The sequence below is a fragment of the Quercus robur genome, chromosome 2 (assembly GCF_932294415.1).
Source record: "Quercus robur chromosome 2, dhQueRobu3.1, whole genome shotgun sequence".
Lineage (NCBI taxonomy): Eukaryota > Viridiplantae > Streptophyta > Magnoliopsida > Fagales > Fagaceae > Quercus > Quercus robur.
In genome coordinates this window covers 24550432-24573111 of record NC_065535.1, presented here as the reverse complement: position 1 = coordinate 24573111, position 22680 = coordinate 24550432, and the positions used below count along the sequence as shown (strand labels likewise).

The 22680-nt window shown below is 34.7% G+C and overlaps 1 protein-coding gene across 3 annotated transcripts in view; it reads right to left on the bottom strand.

Moving 5' to 3' along the window:
- LOC126713003 (laccase-14-like) overlaps positions 1–22680 on the bottom strand; it is a 38712-nt gene that overhangs the window by 4363 nt on the left and 11669 nt on the right. For 2 of the 3 annotated variants that reach the window (XM_050412592.1, XM_050412593.1), the window contains exons 2-4: positions 7427–7578; positions 6967–7211; positions 5343–5468 (exon numbers count right to left, since the gene is read on the bottom strand). In XM_050412592.1, coding sequence (XP_050268549.1) covers positions 5343–5468; positions 6967–7211; positions 7427–7578 — 523 coding nt within the window. Of the gene's footprint in view, positions 1–5342; positions 5469–6966; positions 7212–7426; positions 7579–7954; positions 8177–22680 lie in introns of those variants that run through there. The other variant, XM_050412591.1, reaches the window with a different exon arrangement.

Sequence of the window (22680 nt, the reverse complement as noted above, 5' to 3'; positions counted from 1 at the left end):
CTTTTTATAATTAGTGACGTGTCAATTTATATGACTTATATAATAAATTTTGTAATTTTTCTTGCATTGTTCTCAAAAAATTTAAATTTTATTTGAATGTTCTAAAGATTAAATCACACTTGATAGGAGTTAAAAGGTTATGATACAAAAATGATTGTATTTATTGAAAAAAAGATATGGTAAATGCTTACATATTTTTGTTACTATTTAAAAAAAAAACAAACATAACATACTTGTAACATACACGTACCATTTTTTTTCTTTCTATTTTCGTATTTTTATGTTGAATTTTGGAAATGTACTTTTTTGAAAGATGTCGAACTATACTCGTCCTAATGCTTGTCATATTAAACTCATACCGTATTTTACTAACTATGCTAATTATACCCTGTCATTAATCCATTAACAAAAACCTTAAAATAATGATGCAATATTAGCAATTAAAAAAAAAAATTTAACATGTCAAATTTTGAATTTTTTGAATTTATTTTAGTTTTCAAAAACTTGAAAAGACCCAGATCTAAGAACCAATTTCACTATTATACCTCTTGTCCTTCTTCACTTCTACTCTCACCGTCGTGCTGACATTGATGACACAAGCCTATCTCAAACAAGATCTCGACAGCAGCAACGATAGAGAACTTGGATCAAGATGGAGTTTGGCCCAACCCAAGATCTTAATCATCAAACCTATATAACATTCTCTCTCTCTCTCTCTCTCTCTCTCTCTCTAAATATATCTCAATTTAAATTTGTTCCAATGAAATTATCTACTTATTCTTCTCAAAAAATAACAAATAAAATTATATACTTATTATGTGCTTGCATTTTACTCAATGAAATGGATACCACATTGACATAATGTGTTGCAATTAGGGGTGGCAAATGGGTAGGTTGGGTCATAAATGGGTTGGATGTGTAATGTACCATTTACCAATTTATGACCTGTTTATATATAAATTAACTACCCAATACCCACCCATTTAATCTAATATGACCCAAATACCTTTAAAACTACTTGAATACCCTCATAACTTCCAAAATGACCTAAATGCCCTAAAATACCCAAAATGACCCAAATACCCCTACACTTCCAAAATTACCAATATACCCTTTAACATCCAAATTATCCCTATTATGGTTTTTTTTTTTTTTTTTTTTACTTACACCTAATATTATTTAAATAACACCTATTTATTTTTCAAACATCACAAAAAAATTATTGGGCATACCTAAACACTTTTTTTACCATTACTATGCTAGCTCGCAACCGTTTTTTCTTTCCTTCAAAAAACTAGGCTACAAATGTAAAACACAATAAGATCCAATGGTTTTTATAAAGCCTAAATTATTTACTAAGTAAGTTAAAATCTCATTCTTTCTAAAGCCCAAGAATTTTTTATGCTTAGCAATATTTGGAAAAAGCTCATGATTCAAATTCATGGCAGTACTATTTTATCAATGGGATTCAACCCCATAATCAAAGCTCATGATTCAAATTCATAGCAATACTATCTTATCAGTGGGATTCAATTCCATAATCAATGCCCATGATTTAAATCCATGGCAAATTATTTATCAGAAAGCCCAATTTTCATTGGCAACATTAAAAGCCCAGTTCTTGCTAGCAACATTAAAAAAGCCCAATTTCCATTGACAATATCAAAAGCCCAATTTTCATTGGCAACATCAAAAGCCCAATTTACATTGGCAACATCAAAAACCCAGTTCTCACTAGTAATATCAAAAGTCCAATTTACGTTGGCACGATTTTATCAAAAGCTTGAGAATATTAATGCTTGGCAAAAAATATCATGTTTATTTCATTTAAAAGATGAACAATGTTTCTCAAACATTACAATGGCAAAAAACCATAGCAACCATTTTATAAAAGTTCAACAAAAAGTTATCTTGAAAATTATGATATTCATCTCATATTATAAACCCATGAACGTGTGGTCATCATTTACAATCACAACATCCATCTTCGGAGCTCATGGAAACTATTCAATCCCACAAGCTCACCATTTAAATTATGATGTGATTATTAGAAATCATGAACATTACTTATGATGTGGAATTCATCACTTTCAAAAATAGTAAATGTTACTTACAAAAGCATTTTGAAACTTATCACATTATTTCAAATATTACAACTCATTGCCTAAGGACCCATTACAAGTATCTATGAAAGCCCAAAATATTTACTAATAATAAAAGTCCATGGGGGATGAAAACCCATGGCAACATGTGTTGTTGATGCCCATTTTGTAGGATGAACACAACCTAGCCCAAAGGGACCAGCCCACATGAGCAAGCCCAATCCAAAGAACCCCAGCAAGGGGCAGAGGATTGAAAGTGGACAACCAGCCCTTGTTCATCCTTGACCAAGGTACAGCTGGAGGCCTCTACAAGAGAACCAAGTCTTTGAGGATGAATTAGGGGTTATCCCATCAGCTTTCTGTCACCCTTTACCTGACTTGAACAGTGCCCAAAGGTTGTGATATAAGCTAAAGTCTAATGGGTGATGGAACTCTATCATTTTCCTCAAGACTATATCTCCAACGGAAGGGGGGCTGAAGCCAAGTTATCCAAATCTGAACAAATTGATGCTATAAATGTCAAAAACATTTAAGGCATGGTTCATGTGCCAAGCCCATGAATCCTGAAGGGGAAAAATTGGTAACATGTGGTTTGGAGGGCATAAATGGATCTCTAGTAGAACCCCCTGAAGTGGACTTAAACTTTGACACCTAGCTTAGGGTGTTGAATCCTACTTCTTAGGGTCCAAATCTCAGTTGTAGCACTAGGATTCGTTCTTGATAATTGCCTTAATCCTATTGGTTAAACTCAACTCTAGAAATCCTGACATTTAATGCAAAACACCCCAAAAACCCACCATGTGTCATATTACCCAAAGAAGCAAGGCAGTCCCAAAAGCAAATCTCCTACTTTTGGCCAAATCCTATGATGATTAAGCATGATTCACTACCCCTGATTAGTCCTACTTTTTTTGGATTCTTGTTAATTAATGCTTCCCTAAACTACACTATAACAACATAAGCACCCTAGCCCACAAATACACGGCTACTACCTCTGAAAACTTCTGATTTGTTTGTCATTTTGCTTGTGGTTCAGCTCTCCTCAAGCTCACAACTCATTATCCTTAGCCCATACTCACCTAGCCTCAGACATTCCTTTCCTCTTTTTGCATATCCACAGCTCATAAATGCTCCCTAATCAGTCACAAACAGTCCACTATTCACTAAAGCCTTAACCTCAGCATTAATTCCATCCCACTCACTCAAAACAGCCCACATTACTCCATTCATGCTTTATGTATATATATTCCCCAAAATCTTAGTTTAATAATTGCTGTACTGAGCTGGGATCTCTTTCTCCCTTCATAGTATGTCAATTAACCCCTTTCTTATGGAAGCTCTAATTTTTACCTTTTGTTTTACTATTGAATGATATAATGTATTTGTAACAATGAAATTATTTTCTCATATTAATGTAATGATGGCTGAAAGTGCAATAAATTCCCCTGACTGAGACACACAAGGACCCCCAAAAGTTAACACTTTCCTAAATTTATTTAATCATTGACTGCTGGACTCTAAGTGTAATTTCATCCCTACCGCTGAAGAATTTATTTTTCTGGACTGTGTAATTTCACCTCTACCGTTGGAGAATTTATCTTTCTGGACTCTTTAAGTGTAATTTCACCCTTACCGCTGGGGAATTTATTTCCCTTGTACTATCATAACAGGACCACTAACGTATTAATTAAGTATTGTAAAGTATTTTTATTGGGTTTTTGTTGCTGTTTTGTCAAGTGCAGCCTTTATTTCTTGCTTGGATAGGCTTGTCATCACACTGAAAGCCTTAGGGCACCGTCTTAAGAGCCCATAGTTGAGTTTCGGCTTGGCTTCCCAATATTTTATTCAAAAACATCAATTTCTCCCTTAATAATCCCCAAAATCTCTAAAATGAGCAAAATATCGCCAAAATCTCTAAAATGAGAAAAATACTTCTGATATCTCTAAAATCACCAAAAATATGCTCAAAAACCACTAAAATGACCAAAATACCCCCAAAATTTGTAAAATTAGCAAAATACCCACGAAACCTTTAAAATGACCAAAATATCTCTAAAACCTAAAAAAAATGACCAAAATACCTCGAAAACCTAAAAATGACCAAAATACCCCCTAATGGGTCAAGGGTATTTCAATCATTTTTTAGGTTTCGGAGGGTATTTTGGTGATTTTTAGATTTTGAGGGTATTTTGGTCATTTTGTAGGTTTCAGGGGGTATTTTAGTCTTTTTTTAGGTTCGGGAGTATTTCGGTCATTTTCTAAAAATTTAGATTTTCTATTGCTTATTTAAATTTTAGATGGGTTTTAGTGGGTATTGGTGGGTTTATCTATTAAGATCCATATAATTAAATAACCTAATGGGCCTTTACCCATTCAACCCAATTATTCAAATGGGTTGTGTTAAGACTTATCCAAATTAGTTGGTTAATCAGTGAGTTCATGAATATGGATAAAAATTGTCATCCCTAGTTGCAATTAGTGCTCAATTATTAGATCTTGAAAACATTACAATTCGGAGCATTTTTATATGCTTGAAACTCAGAATTGATTATAGCTGTGTTTAATTATACTTCTATTGTGCCTAGTTCATTTGAGTCTTCTTGCATTTAGTTAAGCTCTTGTTGTTCTTATGAAAATTTTATTTAGCACGAGAAGTTATATCCTGTTTCTATTGTATGTTACTTCTCCCTCACAAGAGGGTGGCCCCCACACTTGTTCTTACGAAAATTTTATTTAGCACGAGAAGTTATATCCTGTTTCTGTTGTGAGGGAGAATTAACATACAACGGAAACAGGATAGAGTTTTTCATTTAGCACACGCAAATACGTATTTTCAGGCAATTAAAAACTAAAAAAATGAAAGAAGAAAGCTAATTCAGCTTCAATCTCATAGATTTACGTGAAATTTAGAGATATGGAGACTGCGAAACAAGTAAAAATTGAAGCATAAACTTGCCTCCGGTTAGAGATCGACACATAAGATTGAGTCTTGGATTTAAGTTTTTCAATTTTTGAAAATTTAAAAATAAAATCAAAATTTCAAAATATGACATATCAATTTAATTGATTCTTTTAAATGTGACATTATTATTTTAAGATTCTTGCTGGTAGATTGATGACATGATTTAATCTGAACCTTTTATTACAAAAATATATAAGATCAGAATTAAAGAACTCAAGAAGATCTTAATTCAAAGTATTTCTGAGCTATAAAATCTAAAATATAATATACTATCATACCTTTGGAGCATGGACCCAAATCACCTGGTTCGCCGTTTATGGTGTAACCAATAGAGTGTGGCAGATCATCGCCATATATTAGGGCGTAATCCAATTCGGCTGTTAAGTTTCCACTGTACAATGAACCTGCATTTTCAACAAAACTTAATCAGAAATACACTAGCATAATATTATTCATTCATTGACCAACACAGGCAGGTATATATAGAGGAAAAGATAAAGGCGTGGGGACTGTAGAGATATGACACATGATTTTTGGACATATGAGAAGGCTTACAGTAGGTTCATGCATCCAATAAGAGAGCTCTCGACAATCAAGTTTCATTTTACTTTTCATTCATTTGAACATGAATTTTTAACATATTAGAATTAGTCTCGTGCCATACATTGTTTAATCAACAATCACGTATTAATTTTAAAAAATTAATAATGGACAAAATTTAAGTCTAATTCCTCATGTGTTGTACTTTATGTTCTTCAAGATAAATTTAATAATTTGATTTATTAGTCAATACAATTCATTGTAAATAGTTACAATTTCCCAAAGCTACATGGTGGATTGTATTGGAGGGAGTCAAACTACAACACCTAAAAAACTTCTAAATTTAATGAACCAAAAAAAAAAAGATATTAAAATAATAGAACAAAAACTACTTTAAATCACATTATGAATGCACAACATGTAAAGCTAAGATTTTTGTTATAAAAATAGTATAATAAATTATAAGATAACTTATTTTAAAAAAAAAAAACAAAAAACAAAAACAAAAATCATATTTAATAACTTCGTACCGACCGGTAGGGCCAGTATTTTCCATTCCGAAACTCACTACCGTACTGAAAACACCCCTTGTTTTGTCTCGCTCTAAATACCGGACCATTTCAGAAGGTACCAGCCATTTTGGCCGATTTTGGCCATTCTGATTGAAAAATGTATTTCTGCCCGAAATGGTTCATTCTGCAATTTTTTCATTTAAACCAAAAATAAAATAAAAAACAGAAAAACAAACCATGAACTAGAGGTTAACAGAGGCGTGGTGGTGGAACTAGCGGCACTGCTTTAGTTGGGCTGAGCAGAACTAAAGCTTGGTTGGACAAATCGTCATTTTATGGAAGAAACAAAGAACCGATGAATAAGTGGAGAAGAAGATGAAGGAGAAAAATTAAGGAAAAGAAAAAACAATAAAAAATAAGAAATGGTTGAAAGTTAAAAGTTGTGGCTGGGATAAGAAGTAGAGTTATTGTCCACATCAACTCTCTTCTATTTCCAAGGTAATCATGTGGATCTTACCTGTTTCAATTTTCAAATTTTACTTTCTATTTTTATTTTTCCGTTCTTATATTTAATTTTTATTTTTTAAGTCATAGATAATGTTAGATTGATATGATATGTTGGACTTGGGCCATTTTTATTGAGCATGTTGGACTAAACATATAGGTTAGATATAAATTTAATAACTATATACACACTTTTAACTCACATCACTAGCATCACATTCATATCTTTTCCATAATGGCAAAATGATGTTGACTCTTTATTGAACAGACGTGAAAGTTTTTTTATTTTATTTTATTTATTTATTAAAATCTAGTGGGATTGAGAGATTTAAAAATATAAGCATACCAAGAATGATTATATTCTCATCATCCGGTTTGGGAAATGGATAAGTTGTTCCAATAGTAGGCAAGATAACAATGGCACCATGAACATAGACTCGTGTCCAATCACTATGTGCGTGCCACCAGAGTGTTCCTTCCTCAGTGGAAAATATGACCTCATATGTGAAGTTTGATCCTGGTTCAATAGGACATTGCGTGATGTATTCTGGGCCATCTGACCAAGGATTTCTTGGTTGCTTTACACCATGCCTATAAGAACCATAAAATTATCCAAAGATGTGAATCTTGTTGAGCAGTACTTATGTAAGAGATAGAGTAATGAAAATATTTTTGCTTGCATTAGTTATGTTTTATTTTTTTTATTTTTTTTTGAATGTGAGTTCATAGAACTCATGTTAAAAAACCGTTTTAATATATATGTGTGTGTACACGTGCGCGTGTTTATGAAGAGTGATTGAGCTTACCAATGAATGGTCACCCCATAATAACCTTGATTGTGAACATTGACATATACTGTGTCCCCTTTGTGTACCCGTATTACTGGCCCTGGAATACTGCCATTTACAACTAACTTACTTGTTGTGTTACACAGTTTCGTGAAGTTTTTCTCCGCAAGCTGCGAAATAAGAAGCATATATTGATAATTAAATTAATGTAACAAAAAAAAAATCAGGCTATTGTTCTCCAATCCAAGTGATAAGCTTATCCATTCAAACCCACAATATTGGGAAGTAAAATGTTAAAATTATTTCAAACTTTACTACAAAATGTTACAAACTGACGTAATGATGAACATAGTTGATAAATTTCAACAACATAATAAATAAATATCAGCATTTTTTCATGTGATTAGTATAAGTATTATGTCAGCTTATAAATCTTATATAGTAAACTGTGCAATATCTTAGAATCATTCCAAAACAGGAAAACACTTTGCTATTATAGTAAGTGCAGATAAAAAGACAACTATATATAATATGGTAAGTACTTACAACAAATTCATAGTAATGGACCTCTGCTTCGACCATGGAAAGACACTGTGCAACAAGAAACAGAAAGCCAATAAAGTTCAACAGACATTCTTTGTTCTGGAAATTCATGTCTTTTACTCTAGCTGTCTCAGCTCACTCTTTCTTTTGTGAACTTGACGTTGTTCTTTGAGAGCTTCAAATATTTAAGCCTGACTTAATTCAAATGCATGGAACTTAGGAAAGCCGAAAGGGTCTTATACATGTTTTTTTTTTTTTACGTGTGACGCGTTATTACTGACTATTTCCAAAAAAAAGAAAAAAACAACAACAACAACAACAAATTGTCTTTGCTCTTTAGAATTTAGATGAGAACGTGGTGTTCTAGTGACCAAATTTTCAACTCCAAAAATGTATCACGTGATTTTTTTTTTTTTTTGCCGACTGCTGCAACCACCAGTCGACGAGCGATCTGATCTCTCCTCAGCTCACTCTTTCTTTTGAGATGTTGACGTTGTTCTTTGAGAGTCTCAAATATAGGCCTGTCTTCATTCAAACGGGACGGTCATTAGGAAAGTGTCTTATATATGTTTTTATTTATTTATTTTATTTTATATTATTTAATAATAAGTGTCTTTTTTTTTATTATTTATGGAATTTAATAATAAGTGTCTTGTAAACTTTTTATAAATATATATATATATATATATATATAGAACATGGGGTAGTTATTTTATTTTATTTTATTTATTTATAGAAACTTGGAGTAATTTTGGTTGTGTACATGAGACCCTGGGAATTTTTATAGAACATGGGATAGGTTTTTTTAGTTTTAAATCTTATCCATTTACAGTTTTAACATCACTTTTTATGTTTTAAAAATAAAAATAAGTTAATTAAATTAGAAGTATTTTTAGAAGTTAGAAAGATAATAATTAACATTCTGAATCGTGAAGTGAAGGGATTATAAATTTTTTTTATTTTTTTTATTTTGAGAATCTGAAAAAACAGATTTATGTAGGTAGACAGTTGCCTTTTGTTTTGTTCACTGTTAGTTTAGAATACTTATAAAACAAAAAGCTTTTTGTTTTGTTGACAGTTAGTTTAGATTCTCTATAGAATGCCATAATTGGATGTTGCTCTATTATAGCTGCGCTTTAATCTCATTAAAATTTTTTTTTTTTTAAAAGTTGCGCTTTAATGTCTGTCAGCGATAAAGTTTTTAAAGTCACCTATATGATATCACAAATTTAATAAAAGCGACAAGAGGGTGCCATGCGGCAATTTACCCGAGGAAAGAGCTGTCATATACTGAAAGGTAAAAATATATTTTTCTGATTATGGGTGGGTTTGGATTCCGTGTTTGCTGAATCCTGCGTCCACGTTTTTCCCCTATTCCGTGTTTGTTGAATCCTGCGTCCACGTTTTTCCCCTTTTTTTTTTTTTTTTTTTTTTTTTTTTTTTTCATGCGTTTAAGGAGAGACAGATTTTACTGTTCAGAGACAATTTTTACTATTCATATACTGTTTCGTCACTTTTTATATACTGTAGCAGCACTATTCACGCATTTAAAAATATTAAAAATGGATCCCACAGTACTTTTCACACATTTAAAAATTATTTTGCTACCGTGTTTTCAGTTTTCAGTTTCAGCAACAATAAGTTCAATCCAAACAGACCCTATGTGTACGCGCTTTCAAACGCACGTTTTGCGTTTCTTTCCATTTTTTTTTTTTTTTTAAATCAGCATTTGGTGCACTGTTTAGTCTTATGAACAGTAGGCTTTTCATATATTTAAAAATTATTTTGCTATAGTGATTTCAGTTTTTAGTTTTCAATTTCACCTAAAATAAGTTATATCCAAATGGATATTTAGGACATTTTTCTTTTGATCCTTTTTTGAAACTCTTATTTTGATCTTTAAAAATTGAGAATAATTTTTAATTTAGACTCCACTGTCATCTTATTAATGGAACCATCTTACGGGAAAGATAGAATGTATTAGTGGTAGATATGATGCTGACGTGACCATTAAAATAAATTTTATTTGATATTTAAAAAATTCCAGTCAACATTTTAATTAAAAAAATTAATTCCTCAATTTTAATTTTAATTTTAAAAAATCAATTAATTTTTTTGTTTTTACCTTTTTTAGTTTTAAAGACTAAGAAAAAAATTTGTACCAACTTTTTCAACTTTTTTTTAAAAACTTTCTTGACTACCAAACACAACATCACAAAAATTAAATTTATCAATAACCACAGTGCCACACACTTTGGTCATTTAGCACTGTGGTCATTTTTCATTTTCCTCTCTCTCTCTCTCTCTCTCTCTCTCTCTCTCTCTCTCTCTCTCTCTCTCTCTCTCTCTCTCTCTCTCTCTCTCTCTCTCTCTCTCTCTCTCTCTCTCTCTCTCTGAGGTTGTGGTCATTGGGATATGGCTTTGATATGGGTTTAGAGATAGAGAGGGACTAAGATCGGTGGTAGTTAACGTTGTTTGCAATTTGGCTTTGATCTAAATTTAGAGAAGAAAGAGAGGCTGAGATCGGTGGTGGTGGTTAGGGGTGGTCACCAAACTGTAAAAACCGCAAAAATAGTACCAAAACTGCCCGCAAAATGGCATAACCGCACCGCATCATAAGTAATAATACACTGCACTGCACCGCACCGCAGCACACCACATGGTGCAGTGCGGTTTGCAGTTTTATAATAAGAAAACCGCATAAACCGCACCGCATTGCACCCTCTCTATATATTAATATATTTATTTATTTTTAATATTAAATATATTATTAATAGTTTAATAACCCTAGTTTTCAAAAAAAAAAAAAGTTTAATAACCCTAGCAAGTGTTGACTAGAAAAGCCAATCCAAAATAAAGAAAAACTAGCTCAATAATTTAAAACTTGGCCCAAAAAAAGAGAAAAATTAGTTTTGGACTTAGTAGGAAAAGAAATTTGAAAAATATACCAACTTCAAACCGCATCTTATACATAGTATTGAATATGTGACCGCAAAAATGAGGTGCGGTGCGATTATGGTTTTGGCTAAACTCTAAACCGCACCACACCATATTGCATCACACATGTGACCACAAAAACAAGTTGCGGTGTAGTTATGGTTTTAGCTAAACCGTACCGCAAAGTGCGGTGCTAAAAATAACCCAAAACCGCACCGTGAACACCCCTAGTGGTGGTTGTGAAGTGGTGGTCGGTTAGGTCTAATGGTGAATTGTTAGTTGGATTTGTTATTGGTGATTGATCGGTGGTGGCGGACACATTTTATTTGTCCACCTTGACTTTGTTATTTTTGTTGATTGGTGGTATGATATGTTCATATGTATTTGGCTTCTCAGTTTCATATGAAATTTTTTGTACTAGGAAATTGAAATAATATATTCGTTGGGTTTTTGCTATTGAGTTTTCATTTGGATTTGTTTGAAACCAAGAAATTGAAAGAATTGGCTAGGCTTTAGGTTTTCATTTGAAAGAATCGGTTTATACTGGGAAATTGAAAATTGTGGGGCCTGAAATTTGGAATCCCGGCCCACTTCACATTAAGAGCCCAAAACCCAAGCCGAGGAGCCCTATTGCCGAGGAGGTACGAGGAGAACCACTTGATGGCCTAATAAAATAGCCGAGGACAACCTCACGCTCAACGCCTCACAAAATGCCTGAAGAAAAGGACAAATTCAGTACAAGAACAGTACAAGCTAGAAAGCTGCCAACACCATAACGTGGAGCCCAGCACCTGACAAGCCCATACCCCATACCATGCTATCCAGTTTTTCCCAACCACTCTGACGTGAAGATTGATAGGACGAGTAACTACCCCAAACAAGGAGAAACTGACACGTAGATGAAGGAGGGAAATCGAATACTAGTATAAAAGGGAAAAGAGGAGGAGAAAAAGAGCGGGGGGGGGGGGGGGGGAGGGCCCCCGGAGAAAGAAGGAAGAAAAAGGAGGAATGGTGAGAATGTAATGCTCCTCGGACTAATTCTGAGGAGCTAAACCTTTCAAACTACATTGATGCAAGTCTCAGCTATGCAGTCCAAACTCATCTTTGTATAATTACTCATGAAACCGGGACCAGACCGAAACCCAGTGCCCAAAGGCAGGCCTTTCCAAACCCACTCTCTACAAATCATATTGTTCGAGCCCTTTACATGCGAGCCCAACGTTATTCTTGGGCCGTTAAATAATCGTGTCCCTACAATTGGCGCCGTCTGTGGGAAGGCTTGCGCGTTGGCACAGGTGGCGGTTGAGTCAACACTCTAGCAAGTAGAGGTTCGCGGGGTTTCCTCCATCTCCGGCGATATGTAGTTGTTGCTCCGACATAAACCTCTGCTAGGGGCTACGCCCTGCAGTGCCAACGACGCGGGCAGCTCTAGGGGCTTCCGGTCTCAAGCCAACTCTCCCCGCCATGGTCTAGGGGCTGGCCTTCGAAAAACAAATAAGTACACACAGAAAAAACTACAAGTTTTGGACAGAACCAAGGCCTTGCATGGTCCTCGGATTCAAGCCTATGGGGAAACCAAGTACACAAAGAAAAAACTACAAGTTTTGGACAGAACCAAGGCCAGAACTAAGGCCTTGCATGGTCCTCGGACTCAAGCCTATAGGGAAACCAAGTACAAAGAAAAAACTACAAGTTTTGGACAGAACCAAGGCCTTGCATGGTCCTCGGATTCAAGCCTATGGGGAAACCAAGTACAAAGAAAAAATTACAAGTTTTGGACAGAACCAAGGCCTTGCATGGTCCTCGGACTCAAGCCTATGGGGAAACCAAGTATACAGAAAAAACTATAAGTTTTGGACAGAACTAATGCCTTGCATGGTCCTTGGACTCAAGCCTATGGGGAAACCAAGTACACACAGAAAAAACTACAACTTTTGGACAGAAAATTTTTGGACAGAACCAAGGCCTTGCATGGTCCTCGGACTCAAGCCTATGGGGAAACCAAGTACACAAAGAAAAAACTACAAGTTTTGGACAGAACCAAGGCCTTGCATAGTCTTCGGACTCAAGCCTATGGGGAAACCAAGTACACAGAAAAAACTACAAGTTTTGGACAGAACCTAGGCCTTGCATGATCCTCGGACTCAAGCCTATGGGGAAACCAAGTAGACAGAAAAAACTACAAGTTTTGGACAGAACCAAGGCCTTGCATGGTCCTCGGATTCAAGCCTATGGGGAAACCAAGTACTTAGAAGAGACAATACGGGGATTGGACACAACCTGGACATTATATGACCCTTAGAATCTACCCCGCGAAAGAGTTCCCCATTTATAAGTGGGCTAATCCCAAAGCTGCATGGGTTCCCAGCCTACCCTCGGATCCTTGGTACCAGAGGAATTGGTGCGACTGCAATATAGTGCCATACGTTGTCAGAACGCAATTAGAGTCCCTCACTGCTCGGTTACCCCCTCGGATGGATTATTTAGAGTTTATCGTTCTCGGACGGTCTCCTCGCACGTATTACGGAATATTCAGCTGTTATCTCGGTTAGTTTCCTGAGTTTAATTTACTGTGAATTATCGTTATTATGCCTGGTAATGTCAGTAAATTAGAATTAGTTGGATTATGTTTCGAGGTTTCCTGCTCTAAGTATCATTGAATAAAAACACACATGGAGCACACCCATTCACAAAGTAGTTGTTGCAAAAAAGAAAAATATTCAAAACAAGTAAATAAATTCCTCTTTTATTAAGACAAAGAAATAGTACAGCGTACAATGAAAAGCTGGAACAAGCTTATATTAAAGCTAACTACATAAGCGAAAAGAGAGATACAAGAGAATAAAGATAAAGCCGAGGAAGCAGTACAAAGGAGAGGTTGGCTGCTGTTTCAAGACTTTGTTCAAGGAAAACCATTCCTCAACACTTTTACATGCCTATAACTCAGGCAGCCAAAGAACCCAACGTGGGGCCTACACCATTGAAGAAAAGGTGTAGAAAGCCTGGCTTCGGGCTAGCGCAGCCGAAAAAAAGGTGCAGGGAACCCAACTTGAGGCCCGCACCGTTGAAGAAAAGGTGCCGGGAACGGGAAGTTGAGGAGCCTACACAAAAATGTGCCTGTGACAAGGCAGACGGCGCTGATGGCGGAAATTCTTTCTTCTGACACACCAAAAACCTGGTATGACCAGAACCTGCTTCGGATTTTGACTGAAAGAGGGGAGGGTACCGTTCCCACCATATCCAAGCGGGAGGACACTTTAAACCTGTGCCTTCCCTGCCCAGACCACATCACTCTAAGTCTTGGAAGGGTCCGGTGCCTCGATGGCGGGTGAAGTTCCTCCACCTCCACCCAAGCATCAAACATATTGCACTAAGGGAGGACGACACTAGATATGGGAACTGGTTATGGATAAAAGGGTTATGATTCTGAAGAGAGCAGAAGGGTTCATGTGCCAGGAGAACAACCACCTGTCCTACTTATATAAAGGGTAAGGAGGTGTCATTTAATTTAATTTGAGCAAATTCCCAAGAAATGCTACAGACAAGGAAGCCCTGGGACAATTTCCAACGCTATCCTCCACCACAAGATTTAAAGGTCCTCGCAAAGGCGCGCCTTGAATACTGAAATGACAAAGGACACTGCGCGGATGAAGAATAAAGTAATGCCTCTTAATTCGGCACATCTCCCATGCAAATGGAAGAACATAAGTAGCAGTAAGGCACGGAACTTGAACAAGTCACGAGATGGGTTCAGCATCACCAAAACCCTCCTTACCAACTAAAAGGTCGGGAAGCAGGATTTCGAGGGGCTATTGTGGGGCCTGAAATTTGGAATCCCGGCCCACTTCACATTAAGAGCCCAAAGCCCAAGTCGAAGAGCCTTACTGCCGAGGAGGTACGAGGAGAACCACTTGATGGCCCAGTAAAATAGCTGAGGACAACCTCACGCTCAACGCCTCACAAAACGCCTGAAGAAAAGGACAAACTCAGTACAAGAACAGTACAAGCTAGAAAGCTGCCAACACCATAACGTGGAGCCCAGCACCTGACAAACCCATACCCCATACCATGCTATCCAGCTTTTCCCAACCACTCTGACGTGAAGATTGATAGGACGAGTAACTGCCCCAAACAAGGAGAAACTGACACGTAGATGAAGAAGGGAAATCGAATACTAGTATAAAAGGGAAAAGAGGAGGAGAAAAAGAAGAGGGGGGGGGGGGGGGGGGGCCCCCGGAGAAAGAAGGAAGAAAAAGGAGGAATGGTGAGAATGTAATGCTCCTCGGACTAATTCCGAGGAGCCAAACCTTTCAAACTACATTGATGCAAGGCTCAGCTATGCAGTCCAAACTCATCTTTGTATAATTACTCATGAAACCGGGACCAGACCAAAACTCAGCGCCCAAAGGCAGGCCTTTCCAAACCCACTCTCTACAAATCATATTGTTCGGGCCCTTTACATGCGAGCCCAACGTTATTCTTGGGCCGTTAAATAATCATGTCCCTACAAAAATATATATAGTTGAAGATCTTTGTGCTTTGAATTTTTTATTTGTAATTTGTGGGCTTTGATATGTGTGAATACTTGTGCGTGTTCTATGTGTTTCGTTGCTGGGTTTATGAGTTTATTTGCTCGGTTCGATTTATTGGAGGTTTTGGTTTGATTTACAAGAGGTTTCAGATTGCTGGGTTTTTGCCCGGTTTTAGTGTTTTGGTGATTTTATGGGTTTGGTTGCTAAGAAAATGCAAGAAAAGAATAGAAAATCTTGATTTTTAAATTTTCTAAGCAACCAAACATGTTATTTGAGTAAGAACATGAAGAACATGAATAACAATGTTCTTCAGAAGAACGTGAATAGTCATGTTCTGGGATCCAAAAAAAATTAGTGCGAAGCATTTTTTATTTTAATTTAATTTTAAAAAAATTGGAAGGTTGATAAGCTATAAGAATTTAAACTAAAATATGTTGTAAAGCCACTAAAAAACTATTTTTAACACTTCAAACACCAAAATACTTACTATATCAAGGGTGTGTCTAAGTAAGCCTAGGTGCTGGTCATCTATCCTTTAAGCTTATGTTTTTCAATTTTATTGTTATTTATTTATTTATTTATTTTATGCATCAAATTTGGTATCAAAGAAAAAATTTAATTGTGTTTTCCAAGTATCCCCCATGGGTCACAGTCAAATCTATTACAAGGAAAAAAAATCATGATGCCACCAAATCTGTCTCCTAGTAAAACCCAAATCTTCAAAAAAAAGAAAAAAAAAAAGAATGTAAAACACTATTTTGGTTTCTAAACTTTGCCAAAAGTTTTGTTTTCATCCCTAAACTTTAAAAAGTTCTTTTTTCATCCCTCAGCTTTGTGAAAAAAATAAATTCAATAGTTTAGAGACAAAATAGGGATGAAATAAGAACTTTTTTCAATACTTTAGGAATGAAAAACAAACTTTCGGTAAAATATAAGGACATAAATAAAAAATTTCCAATAGTTTAAGGGCGAAATATGAACTTTTTAATAGTTTAGGGACATAAAATGAACTTCTTAAAGTTTAGGGATAAAAATCAAACTTTTGGTAAAGTTTAGGGACCAAAATAGTATTTTGCACAAAAAAGAAAAAGAAAAAGAGGGAAAAAATAGATTGACGCCCCCACACCAACGGTTATTTTAATTTTGGAAGTCAATTGTATTTGTATTGGTTAATTATGTTTTATTTTAGGTATGAGTGGTTAATTAGGTTATTAGATTTTTAGGCTAAATTACTAATTTGTTCTTTCAACTATAAGGTAAATTTCAATTGGGCCTCTCAATTACCGATTGTGTCAATTTAGTCTCTCAACTATTAATTGAACCAATTTAGTCCTTCAACATTCAAAATCAAGTCAATTTCTTCCATGAATCTCCCATTATAGAAAGTGTATAGATTTTAAAATCAAATCAATTTCAACTATTAATTCCATTAAAATTTAAATAGACAAGAGGCCTAAGGATGAACTTGACTCAATTTTGAAAGTCGAGAGACTAAATTGATACAATTAATAGTTGAGAGATCAAATTGAACTTTAGTCAATAGTTGGAGGACCAAATTAAAAATTTATCCTAGATTATTATTAGTTTCCTAGAGTAAAGGCTATTTTATATTCAATAATTGGATTTCCCAAGTCACTTAAAATTAAGTTTCCTTAGCCAATTACAATTAGGGTTTTGTCCTTATAGTGTAAATGGGCATGGTATACTATTGTACTCTTATGAATACATATTACGGGTTAATTAATTAAACAAATTTCTCTAGGAATTTTCTAATTGTGCGGTGCTAACTTTTAGAGATTTGCTTTCTCTTGCTAGATGTTGACTTCAAGCAGGCCTAGCTCCTAGGTCACTCGCCCTCTTTAATTTTATAGTTGCACTGTTTTGGTTTTGTCCTACTTTACAATATTGATTGTGTTAGGTTCTAAAGACTTAGGATCTTATGTATTTAGAACTCTAATGTGTATTATTGGCAAACCATGATCAAAACAAGATGTTTAGTCGTGTTTAGACTTGCTCAAAGTTGTGTCATTTATGTAAAGTTGGATTTAAGTTGATGCAGATTTAATAAAGCAATTCGGCCTGGATCGATCGATCGAAGCTTAGGCTCGATCAATCGAAATTCGGGCAGAATGTGTTTTCTGCAGAATTTCAACTCAGCCCTAGTTTATTTAAAACGTTTAGGATTTTGTGTTTTTGCCCTAGGTATATAAGGTAAACCCTAGCCACGTTTTAGTATTGCTCATATTGCTATTTGAGTAAATCTCTTGTAAGATCCGTGAGGAGCTTTCTTTTACATAAACTTAGGATTATCAAGAAGGAGATTTGTTCAAGAACTTGACGATCATTCAGTTGTTGTCATAAGAACTTAAAAAAACACAAGCGGGTGTGCTTGTACTTGTTGGAGAATCCAAGAAAGAAGGAGTCCGTGGTCTCGGAGCTTGCACGTGGTCGTGTTAGAGTTTCTACTGGTGGGTAGCAATACGATGTTAGCGGTCTAAGTCCTATTGTAAAACTTCGATTCTTTCATAGTGGATTCAGGTTTACCTTGAGGATAGCTAGGTTAAATCCTCCCCAGATTTTTACCGGTTTGGTTTCCTAGGTGATCATATCATTGTGTTATTTATCTTTCTACTGCTTTGCATGATATGATTGTTTGATTGTGATAACCTAGATTTGGAATTTGGACTAAATAATAACTTGGCTAATTAACTAGGTTAATCCAATTGTGTTTTAAGGGGTCTAAAAACCATCAGATTGCTTTTGCTAACATTCTATTTTGGAAGGTGCTAAGTAATGTAGATCTATGAAGAAAAAGGGCTTCTTCTCAAGAATATTCGCGTCTCAAAGAATTTTGTGTTGCTATAGTGACAAATACCCTATTTTTCCAAAAGGGACGTGGAAAACTAAGGTGCTCATTCAATTTGGTTATGTTAGAAAGTATTGTGCTCTTTCATAACATGAAAGTAACAATAAGTACAAAAAGCAGAAGAACTTAAGAAATGTATCATGCCTGAGGGTTTGAACTAGCAATTTTAAAATAATAGGATAATAAATTTAATGATTAGGGAAGGCTTAATGAGCTTAATAAATGTATCATTCTGCTCTTAAGCTTTATATAACCAATGGCATGGTGGATACAGTGTGGTAGATTATGATGATTGATGTTTTTCTTGTAATAAAACGGCATCGAGTTTGGGCAAACAGGAGAGAAGAGTGAAGAGTGAAGAGCGAAGCAAGAAAAGAGAAAAACCGAACCGTAATTCAAACCTGCCCCAAGTACTGCCTTTACCTTACGTTCCAAATTTCCAATCAAATCATCTTCCCTTTTTATTCTGTACTCTCTATTCCACAGATACCCTAACCAACTCTCCAACACTCCCCACCACCAGATGTTACAGCAACGCCAAAATTAAACTAAATGCAACACTCTACGGTAGGCCCACCTTCACTTACCCTTCAACCGCTCAGATTCATCAAAGAAACAAATTTTATTTTTAGGAAGACATTTGAATTCTGCACCAACTTTCACAATTATTTTTTAAATAATTGATTGTCGGTGAAATATAAATGTGATACATCTTTATAAAAATAATAAATAGTCCGTAACGGTCTGTCTCATAAAGTAATTATAAAAAGTGGTATTTTTAGCCAAAAGCTTTGGTATATAGCTATTGGCTTTATATCTGATGATGGGCCATCTACGAAAGTAACCATGTTAATCTAATATATATATATATATATATATATATATAGAGAGAGAGAGAGAGAGAGAGAGAGAGAGAGAGAGAGAGAGAGAGAGAGAGAGAGAGAGAGAGAGAGAGAGAGAGAGAGAGAGAGAGAGAGAGAGAGAGAGGTTGGGTTCAAGTAATACTTAGAGTTCTAAGTAATGTTATACCACTCAATATTTCTTAATGGAATGTGAATTTTGACAAATCCACCGTTAGATTACATTATTTTCAAATATTCTCCATGCTTGTAAAATTTTAAGGTGATCAAAGATTAATAGTCATGTCATCAATCAATTATTTAAATTTAAATTTTTTTAGTTTAAGATAATGCATAAAAGATGAGTTTATGGATCGAATGAAAAATTATATCTGATTGATATGAAAATTGGCATGCATGTTAAGAACATATAGAACATGTAATTTAACGGTTGGATTTTCAAAGTCTGAATTTAATAAGAAGTTATTAGGTGGTATAACGTTTTTTAGAGTTATATTAGGTGTAACTTAAACTTAACCCTATATATATATATAATATCACAGTTTTTAATGTAGTGTGCTCAAGTATGTGTGCATGCATTTATATTTACTTATTTGAAACCTTTTGTGAAACTAAAATAGAAATGGAGGGACTGATTAATTATTAACTAGTAAGCATGGATACGAATATTGGGTATGGGTAAAACACACTGATACAATAATTTCTGAAAAATTAGGATACAGATATATCAGAAATACATATATTAAATAATCATTATTTATATTTTATATATGGTTAAGCATTTATTTTTCATATAATATTATATATATATATATATATATGATAGAAATCTAAAATATTTTACCTCCTTTAATAATTTAAGCCCATGTCCCAAGTATATTAAAGCCTATTATGTGAGTGTCATCGTAATATTTGAATTGAAAAAAAAGAAAAAGAAAAAGAAAAAAAGAGACGTAAGTGAGGGGGAGAGTGTAAAAAATATAAAAAGACATGTGAGTTTGAGAGAGAAGTGGCTAACTGCAAGCCACTTAAAAGTCAAATTGAAAAAGAAGAGATAGTGTGTCACATAACTCCACAAAAAAAAAAAAAAAAAAAAAAAAAAAAAAAAAAAAAAAGAAGTTTTTCTAAAAACAAAAAATGAAAGAGAAAGTTAAGACTGAAGATGGAGACCGGAGATTCGTGGTTATAGATTATTTTTTTCTCTCTTTTTTTGGCATAGGCCGTGTCCAATAATTAAAATTAAAAAAAAAAAAAAAAAAAATTTCTGGGACATGCATGCAGCAGTGTCCCATGCATATCCCATATTAGGTACGTGTAAAGCAGGCAAAATGCTATGTCAGTGCTTTCCAACTTATTAAACAAAAAAAAAAAAAATTTTAATTCACATTACAATTCACGTTTTAACTACGGTATTTTAGTAAATATTTAGAACATTTTTTTTATTTGTTAGTAATTTGCTGAAGTTATCTGATTCAAATGGGCATAAGTTGGACCTCCTACTAATTGGGATATTTGACGTTTTACTACTTTTCATGTTACTAATTAATCTATTTTTTATGTTTTAAGAGGGCCGGGGGGATGATTGTTATGGATGTGAACGTGTGTATCTGGATAATTTCAACACGATCGCAATAATGATGTAAACCTGATTGGTTCGAACCCAACCCGATCATACTCAATATTGCTATGTGCAATATTCTAGAATTATAATTTGCAATTTTTTGTAATCTGTAACAACTGGTACTGTTCCTACCTATTTGTCAAGCTTTAAGGAATTCAAAATTCAAGAAGCTAAATACATAGTTACTTATAAAAATAAAAAAAAAAAAAAAAAAAAGTTTTATGTGGACCATATATCCCTAGTATTGTACTATTTTCTGTATCAATAATTGTCTCCCTCGTCCATTGTGTACAAACACAATTTGGAAATGTCCCTCTTTATAAAAGGTTCCATTAAAATCCTGGACATCACAAGATGTTGTTGACACTGCTTGACGATTTGTATAAAACAGAGTACAACTCTGGCCACGTGATATCAAAACAGAGGCCAAGACAACGATCCAAACAAGTCTGCCATAACTACAAACAGCAGATCACAATAGTTAAAAAGAGAAACACCATAAAGTTTGCACTGTTCTAGTTACTCCTCTGTGTAACACATAATCTTTGATACTCGCTCAAAAATCCATTTGCCCCCTCGAAATCCATATTTGGATGCCGCTGGACTTTGTCAAAGTAGAACTTATTGCGTGCATACCAGATTGCCCATGATATCGTTGCCCATCGTTCAAGCTCCAGCTTTGACAGCTTTTCTTCCAGCATGCGAAATAAATGGAAGAACTCACCTGCATACTTTGACAGCTTTGACGATTAATTCTTGCAGTGCTTTTCAGCGGTGGAGACTTCAAACATAAACAAGTTTTCTGCAGAAGCCACCAATAATTAATTCTCTAATGCATACTTAGATTTTATCTATTTTTAATTTCAGGCTGGCGTTGTAAACGAGACGTTCATATCTTCAATGAGAAAGGTTTGTTTCTATGCACTAGTTGTTTATATGGGAAAAATATATATCATTTCTATTTGCAATGATGTAGATTATATATTTTCGCGTAATTCAATCATTTTATTTGTATTTCAGTATAACGAATGCCTATAGTTTGGTGAACTAATTGCAATTTATCAACTGTTAAGTTATTTTATCTGTATATTTATAATATAATTTTGCAACTGCAAACAAAGAGCAAAAATTTTGGTCTTTTTAAGTTTTACTTGCTTTGTCCACATTTGCTGTTACCGCTAGTCCTTCCATCCAATTCGCACCATGTGTATGGATCGGATGCATGGTTTTTGACAGCAAGACCAACCTCAACCTGAGTCACCGCCTAGAATCAGGTTTGTTGTCACTTGTCACTGTATCATTAGTAACGAGTCGTTGGAGGTTAGGTGGTTGAACTCAGTGATAATGGGTGCTGTTTGGGTGGCTTTATGATTGGTGTATTTGTAATTGGGTTGCTGTTTTAAAAAAAATATTTCTTGGGTTGATTTTGATGGGATTTGAACTTCTGAGAAAATTCGAGTGTTTGGCGTGTATGGAAATTTGGGTTCATGGTTTTTTTTAATAATTTTTTTGAAAGAAAAATTAATAATTTTTGATATTGTAATGAGTATATATCTAGGGCCATGCAATACAATAGATTAGAGAGTGTGTGTATAAATAACATGTGAGGGTTTAGACGTAATAAACTCGGTACATGTTTTTTCCGATACATGGTATTAAAACATATTTAGCCTAACAACCTGTAAGTTTCGTGATTCGTGTTTTTAAAACACAGCCTAAGCCCAACCCACAAAAACACAGCTCAAACATCAAAAAACGCAACTATAGAGCTGATCTTTGGGCTGCATATGGTAAACGCGATTGATTGAGCTGCGTTTTTGCCAAGCGTAGCTCAAAGCCAATCTATAGCCGCGTTTTTGTAAACGCCGCTTAAAAAAGCGCAGCTAAAGCTCGCGTTTTTTGTAGTATGGTGT